Source organism: Microchirus variegatus (assembly GCF_963457635.1).
Source record: "Microchirus variegatus genome assembly, chromosome: 3".
In the NCBI taxonomy this organism is placed as follows: domain Eukaryota; kingdom Metazoa; phylum Chordata; class Actinopteri; order Pleuronectiformes; family Soleidae; genus Microchirus; species Microchirus variegatus.
Window position 1 is genome coordinate 302,501 of NC_139804.1, and position 8,952 is coordinate 311,452.

An 8,952-nucleotide genomic window follows, 5' to 3' on the forward strand; every position below is an offset into this window, starting at 1 on the left:
AAACATGGAGGAAACATGGAGGAAACATGGAGGAGACATGGAGGAAACATGGAGGAGACATGGAGGAGACATGGAGGAGACATGGAGGAAACATGGAGGAGACATGGAGGAAACATGGAGGAAACATGGAGGAGACATGGAGGAAACATGGAGGAGACATGGAGGAGACATGGAGGAAACATGGAGGAAACATGGAGGAAACATGGAGGAGACATGGAGGAAACATGGAGGAAACATGGAGGAGACATGGAGGAAACATGGAGGAAACATGGAGGAGACATGGAGGAAACATGGAGGAAACATGGAGGAGACATGGAGGAAACATGGAGGAAACATGGAGGAAACATGGAGGAGACATGGAGGAAACATGGAGGAGACATGGAGGAAACATGGAGGAGACATGGAGGAGACATGGAGGAAACATGGAGGAAACATGGAGGAGACATGGAGGAAACATGGAGGAAACATGGAGGAAACATGGAGGAAACATGGAGGAGACATGGAGGAAACATGGAGGAAACATGGAGGAGACATGGAGGAGACATGGAGGAAACATGGAGGAAACATGGAGGAAACATGGAGGAGACATGGAGGAAACATGGAGGAAACATGGAGGAGACATGGAGGAAACATGGAGGAAACATGGAGGAAACATGGAGGAGACATGGAGGAGACATGGAGGAAACATGGAGGAAACATGGAGGAGACATGGAGGAGACATGGAGGAGAAATGTCTCACGACATTTTAAACCCGGTGTGTTGTGTGTTGCCAGAAGAACATTAAAGATGTGTTTACTTAGCCAAATAGCACAAACTAGCATTAAGCTAACATTGGAGGAGACATGGAGGAGACATGGAGGAGACATGGAGGAAACATGGAGGAGACATGGAGGAGACATGGAGGAGACATGGAGGAAACATGGAGGAGACATGGAGGAGACATGGAGGAAACATGGAGGAGACATGGAGGAGACATGGAGGAAACATGGAGGAGACATGGAGGAGACATGGAGGAGACATGGAGGAAACATGGAGGAGACATGGAGGAAACATGGAGGAGACATGGAGGAGACATGGAGGAGACATGGAGGAAACATGGAGGAAACATGGAGGAGACATGGAGGAAACATGGAGGAGACATGGAGGAGACATGGAGGAGACATGGAGGAAACATGGAGGAGACATGGAGGAGACATGGAGGAGACATGGAGGAAACATGGAGGAGACATGGAGGAGACATGGAGGAAACATGGAGGAAACATGGAGGAGACATGGAGGAGACATGGAGGAGACATGGAGGAGACATGGAGGAAACATGGAGGAGACATGGAGGAGACATGGAGGAAACATGGAGGAGACATGGAGGAGACATGGAGGAGACATGGAGGAAACATGGAGGAGACATGGAGGAAACATGGAGGATGTTATGAACATCAAACACAAATAAACAAAGAAGCTATCGGAACAAGACAAAGTGACATCATTCATCCCTTCATCAGGTTTCACAGGTGCAGTGACTGTTGTTGCTAACAGACTGTTGTTGCTAACAGACTGTTGTTGCTAACAGTGACTGTTGTTGCTAACAGACTGTTGTTGCTAACAGTGAAAGTTGTTGCTAACAGTGACTGTTGTTGCTAACAGACTGTTGTTGCTAACAGTGACTGTTGTTGCTAACAGTGACTGTTGTTGCTAACAGACTGTTGTTGCTAACAGACTGTTGTTGCTAACAGTGACTGTTGTTGCTAACAGACTGTTGTTGCTAACAGTGACTTTTGTTGCTAACAGTGACTGTTGTTGCTAACAGACTGTTGTTGCTAACAGTGACTTTTGTTGCTAACAGTGACTGTTTGCTAACAGACTGTTGTTGCTAACAGACTGTTGGTGCTAACAGTGACTGTTGTTGCTAACAGTGACTCAGCACTTTAAATAAAAGAAGAACTCACCTCACGTCCTTCAGGGTGAGAGAGTGAATCCACGTCTGCTCAGTAACCCTCTCACTGTGAATGAATGAACTACTGAAGAACACATGGTCACTGTGTGTGTGTGTGTGTGTGTGTGTGTGTGGGACTAGAGTATGAGGGAAAGTCTGGAGTGGATTTCAGAGCAGATTCTTCTTCTTCTTCTTTAAGGAACAATTATAAAGTTTATTATGATAATCAATAATAATGATGTTTGTTTGTTTATATGAAACATTAGCATTAATGTCATTACTGTCATACATTAACGCGCTAATGTAAGAAAATGCTCGGTCATATTTTACTCGTACAAATCTCACGACATTTTAAACCCGGTGTGTTGTGTGTTGCCAGAAGAACATTAAAGATGTGTTTACTTAGCCAAATAGCACAAACTAGCATTAAGCTAACATTCTGCTGTGATGTTTGAACCTGAAGACGTGAGGACACAGAAGTTCTCCGTCCACGCTAACGATGCTAGCTTCCCTTGATAGGCTATCATTAGCTCAACAGGCTAATGCTACTGGACTATGACAGAAATAACCACAACAGGTACATAAAAAACGTCTGTGTCTGTTTACGCTCACAGCACCACATAGAGGCCTGACACAGGTACTACAGCAGTAAACTCTGGGCCGTGTTTTGTTTCTCTCTCTGTGACAGTTTAAACTTCTCAGTTTAAATCAGTCGACCAATCAGAAGCAGCCGAGGCACACACACACACACACACACTGACATTTACACAACAAAAGAGAGAAAGAGAGAGAGGCTCCACCATTCATCAGCATCTGACTCCTCCCACATCAGCATCTGACTCCTCCCACTCTGCTTTGTGTTCACAAGCACAATCCCCTCTGACCCCTCCCACACACACACACACACACACACAGATCCCATGTGGTTTGAAGCCAGTGCAGAACTCTTTGTATTTCACAGTTGGTTTCCATGGCAACAGTGATTTCAGAGTGAGGGTAAGTGGACCCCCCCCCCCCCACACACACACACACACACACACACACACACACACACATTTACATACCCTGCCCCCATCACACACACATTAAAATATTTATATTATGTCAAAATGAATTGTTACTTTGATTTTAACGTCTAAACTGTTTATTATTATAGACGTTATTAATGTCATACTGTGCATGTACATGTATATATGTACATACATGTACATGCATATATGTACACAAATATGTACATTCATATATTTGCACATGTACATATATGTGCACAACATTTACATATATGTACACATATAGTGCACGCATATATGTACATGTACACACATATATGTACATATATGGACTTTGACAAACGTGGATCAAACAAACTATTTAAATTTTAATCTGAAATAAAATCTGCTGTGTCCATAAAGGAGGATTCATGTGTCCATAAAGGAGGATTCATGTGTCCATAAAGGAGGATTCATGTGTCCATAAAGGATGATTCATGTGTCCATAAAGGAGGATTCATGTGTCCATAAAGGAGGATTCATGTGTCCATAAAGGATGATTCATGTGTCCATAAAGGAGGATTCATGTGTCCATAAAGGATGATGAGGTCAGAGTCAGTTCCTCTTCAGTCTGTCTCTGAGCGTCTTGGCGACTCGTTCCCATAGGCTGTCCTCCTTCCACAGGCCCCGCCCCTTCCTCTGAGCGCTGACCTCTGACCTGTGCAGGCGTCTGTGGAGACGCCAGAAGAATCGAGAGTCGGGAGGAAGTGAAAGTGGAGCGGTTCGAGCCAGACCGAGTCTGAGGAGCTGCTCATTTACACTGCAGCGCCACATCCAGCCCTGCTGGATAACAGAGGCATTACACGTGTGTCAGAATACATGACACACTGAATACATCTATAAATATATTAATATGATAATATGATAATATAAAAATGTAATAATAGAATCATAGAATAATGTAATATAATATAATATTATGATAATATAATAATGTAATAATATAATAATATAATAACGTAATAACATAATATAATAACATAATAATATAATAACGTAATAACATAATAATATAATAACATAATAACATAACATAATATCATAATAACATAATAATATAATAATGTAATAACATAATAATATAATAACATAATAACATAATAATATAATAACATAATATCATAATAACATAATAATGTAATAACATAATAACATAATAATATAATAATGTAATAACATAATAATATATCATAATATAATAACATAATAACATAATAATATAATAACGTAATAATATAATAACATAATAATATAATAACATAATAATATAATAATGTAATAACATAATAATATAATATCATAATAACATAATAATGTAATAACATAATAACATAATAACATAATAATATAAGAACATAATAACATAATATAATAATATAATAACATAATAACATAATTATATAATAACATAATAACATAATAACGTAATAACATAATAATATAATAACATAATAACATAATATAATAATAATATAGTAACATAATAACATAATAATGTAATAACATAATAACATAATAATGTAATAACATAATAACAAAATAAAATAATAATGTAATAACATAATAACTTAATAATATAATAATGTAATAACATAATAACATAATAACATAATAACTTAATAATATAATAATGTAATAACATAATAACATAATAATGTAATAACATAATAATGTAATAACATAATAACATAATAATGTAATAACATAATAACAAAATAACATAATAATGTAATAACATAATAACTTAATAATATAATAATGTAATAACATAATAACATAATAACATAATAACTTAATAATATAATAATGTAATAACATAATAACATAATAATGTAATAACATAATAATGTAATAACATAATAACATAATAATGTAATAACATAATAACAAAATAAAATAATAATGAATAACATAATAACTTAATAATATAATAATGTAATAACATAATAACATAATAACATAATAACTTAATAATATAATAATGTAATAACATAATAACATAATAACATAATAATGTAATAACATAATAACATAATAATATAATAACATAATAACATAATAATATAATAACATAATAATGTCTCACTGTGTTGTGGGACAGCAGACAGTGGAGGACGTTTTCTTCACAGCTGATCAGCTTCAACCAAACCATCTGAGCAGGAAGTAGATTCTGCTGCAGCCACTGTGTCCCCTCTGTGGACATGTCCACTCCTGCAAGACGGACCAGCAGCAGAGACGAGGACGGACATGAGGACGGAGCTGAGGACAGAAACACAAAGACACACATTAGAATGTGTCTGTTGTCCATGTGTCTGTTGTCCGTGTGTCCGTTGTCAATGTGTCTGTTGTCCGTGTGTCTGTTGTCCGTGTGTCTGTTGTCCATGTGTCTGTTGTCCATGTGTCTGTTGTCTGTGTGTCCATGTGTCTGTTGTCCGTGTGTCTGTTGTCCGTGTGTCTGTTGTCAGTGTGTCTGTTGTCAGTGTGTCTGTTGTCCATGTGTCTGTTGTCTGTGTGTCCATGTGACTGTTGTCCATGTGTCTGTTGTCAGTGTGTCTGTTGTCCGTGTGTCTGTTGTCAGTGTGTCTGTTGTCTGTGTGTCTGTTGTCCGTGTGTCTGTTGTCCGTGTGTCTGTTGTCAGTGTGTCTGTTGTCCATGTGTCTGTTGTCCGTGTGTCTGTTGTCCGTGTGTCTGTTGTCCGTGTGTCTGTTGTCCGTGTGTCTGTTGTCCATGTGTCTGTTGTCAGTGTGTCTGTTGTCAGTGTGTCTGTTGTCCATGTGTCTGTTGTCCGTGTGTCTGTTGTCCGTGTGTCTGTTGTCCGTGTGTCTGTTGTCAGTGTGTCTGTTGTCAGTGTGTCTGTTGTCCGTGTGTCTGTTGTCTGTGTGTCTGTTGTCCATGTGTCTGTTGTCAGTGTGTCTGTTGTCAGTGTGTCTGTTGTCCGTGTGTCTGTTGTCAGTGTGTCTGTTGTCCGTGTGTCTGTTGTCCGTCTGTCTGTTGTCAGTGTGTCTGTTGTCCATGTGTCTGTTGTCAGTGTGTCTGTTGTCCATGTGTCTGTTGTCCGTGTGTCTGTTGTCAGTGTGTCTGTTGTCCGTGTGTCTGTTGTCCATGTGTCTGTTGTCCGTGTGTCTGTTGTCCATGTGTCTGTTGTCAGTGTGTCTGTTGTCCGTGTGTCTGTTGTCCGTGTGTCTGTTGTCAGTGTGTCTGTTGTCCGTGTGTCTGTTGTCTGTGTGTCTGTTGTCCGTGTGTCTGTTGTCCATGTGTCTGTTGTCCGTGTGTCTGTTGTCCATGTGTCTGTTGTCAGTGTGTCTGTTGTCCGTGTGTCTGTTGTCCGTGTGTCTGTTGTCAGTGTGTCTGTTGTCCGTGTGTCTGTTGTCTGTGTGTCTGTTGTCAGTGTGTCTGTTGTCCATGTGTCTGTTGTCAGTGTGTCTGTTGTCCATGTGTCTGTTGTCAGTGTGTCTGTTGTCCGTGTGTCTGTTGTCAGTGTGTCTGTTGTCAGTGTGTCTGTTGTCCATGTGTCTGTTTTCAGTGTGTCTGTTGTCCATGTGTCTGTTTTCAGTGTGTCTGTTGTCAGTGTGTCTGTTGTCCGTGTGTCTGTTGTGTTTACCCTGATGTTTGTGTGAGCGTAAACGTGAGAGCACAGGAACATGAATAGGAACATGTTCCACTCTGACTCCGCCCTCTTCTGTGACAGAATGAACTTTCCCTCGAAGGCTGACGTTTGTCTCAATGAAGCGAGCGGGAATCTGTGCTGCTGATTTAAATGTGGTCGTCTGAGGAAGAAGAAGAAGAAGAACAACAACAACAACATAAACAACAACAACAACATATGTAAAGACATGAGTGTGTGTGATGTCATCAGTCAGCGTCTCACCAGTTTGATGCTTCTCGCTATGAGGACAACGCCAGCAATCAGGAGACCAGTGCTGATGTTCTGTGAGAGACATGAGAGACACCAGAGACATGAGAGACACCAGAGACATGAGAGACACCAGAGACATGAGAGACATGAGAGACACCAGAGACATGAGAGACACCAGAGACATGAGAGACATGAGAGACACCAGAGACACCAGAGACATGAGAGACATGAGAGACACCAGAGACATGAGAGACACCAGAGACATGAGAGACACCAGAGACATGAGAGACACCAGAGACATGAGAGACACCAGAGACACCAGAGACACGAGAGACACCAGAGACATGAGAGACACCAGAGACATGAGAGACATGAGAGACACCAGAGACATGAGAGACACCAGAGACATGAGAGACATGAGAGACACCAGAGACATGAGAGACACCAGAGACATGAGAGACACCAGAGACATGAGAGACACCAGAGACATGAGAGACACCAGAGACATGAGAGACACCAGAGACACCAGAGACACGAGAGACACCAGAGACATGAGAGACACCAGAGACATGAGAGACATGAGAGACACCAGAGACACCAGAGACATGAGATACATGAGATACATGAGAGACACCAGAGACATGAGATGCATGAGAGACACCAGAGACATGAGAGACATGAGAGACACCAGAGACATGAGAGACACCAGAGACATGAGAGACATGAGAGACACCAGAGACATGAGAGACACCAGAGACATGAGAGACACCAGAGACACCAGAGACATGAGATACATGAGAGACACCAGAGACATGAGAGACACCAGAGACATGAGATACATGAGAGACACCAGAGACATGAGAGACACCAGAGACATGAGAGACACCAGAGACATGAGAGACATGAGACAGAAACAGCAGCAGTAACAGAAACATTAACATTATTTAAACAGTTTTATTTTAAGTCTTGTTTTTTTCTTCTTACCTGAACAATCTTTAAATTGTCGTCAACAAACTGTGAGAAAACAGAGACAAAGTTCACTGTCTGTCTGTGTTTGTCCTCTTTGTCTCTGTCTTTGTCTCTGTCTCTTCTCTGTGTCTCTGAATTGTCCGACATGTTGTTGACATGTTGTAGCCCCGCCCACACGGGGAGGAGCCTGCAGGAGGCTGAGTGTCTGTGCTGCTGTGGAGCGCCCCCCTGTGGTTGGGCGTGGTTACGACACTTCAGAGAGTCTGATTTCAGCACGTGCACGAACATGAAGATTAATCCAGAGGATAATCTTCACTTTCTCTGGATTATAAACAAATAATCTGTCATCACAGGTGTTTACATATACATATACATATACATATACATATACATATATATATATATGTATATGTATATATTTATACACTTTGATGACTTTGATGAGGAAACAGTCACCAGTTTACAGATGAGGACACAGAGGACAGACACAGGAGGAAAGACAGAGGACAGACAGAATCATAGACAAGCAGTACTGCACCTTGTGGTGGCGCTAACACAAAAATCACTAAATTCTTGTTGAATTATTTATTTTGTTTTATTTATGGGATGTCTCTCTGACGAACAGTCTGTCCTCTCATGTCGTGATTCCACGTCCGAAGGAAAACAATTTTCAAAATAAAAGCGCTCGTCAGGATCCGGAAGCGTTTCCAAAATGACTTTTAAAAAAATATTTTTTTTTCATCATGAGATTTATGCTTCATAACGTCAGTAAAGGTCAAAGTTTAAGGCTCGTGTCAACTCGCTTATTTTATCATTTTCAAAATAAAAGCTTAATAATTGTGCGCGAGGAGGAAAATCTCTTTGGAAATCGGAAATGTTCTTTTTGACAAAGAAGAACTGAATTACAGATATTGATAATCCAGATGAACACGAGACACACGAGAGGAGAAGATCCAGATCCGCCTCTGGATCCAGATCCTGGTGGAAGTTGTGTTGACTCCAGGTCAGCAGGTGGCGCTACAGTTCAACAAGTTAATGACACGATTTAGTTTGACATGAATGAAAGGAGCAGGAAGTGTTTGGTTCAGTTTGAGACAGACTTTAATTCTAAAACAGAAGCTGCACCTTCAGTAGCGGCACACAATTAT

At 40.4% G+C, this 8,952-nt stretch overlaps 1 protein-coding gene across 1 annotated transcript; it reads right to left on the bottom strand.

Annotated features, from left to right (window-relative positions):
• Window positions 1-3,379: 3,379 nt before the first annotated feature.
• c18h3orf33 (c18h3orf33 homolog (H. sapiens)) lies at window positions 3,380-8,092 on the bottom strand (the record flags this gene model as incomplete). Its single annotated transcript, XM_083886370.1, has 5 exons — window positions 3,380-3,762; window positions 5,066-5,238; window positions 6,581-6,746; window positions 6,848-6,907; window positions 7,820-8,092. 5 exons carry the CDS (start codon window positions 8,090-8,092, stop codon window positions 3,535-3,537), a joined length of 900 nt encoding a protein of 299 aa, XP_083742496.1. The 3' UTR covers window positions 3,380-3,534.
• Between the last annotated feature and the right edge of the window lie 860 nt (window positions 8,093-8,952).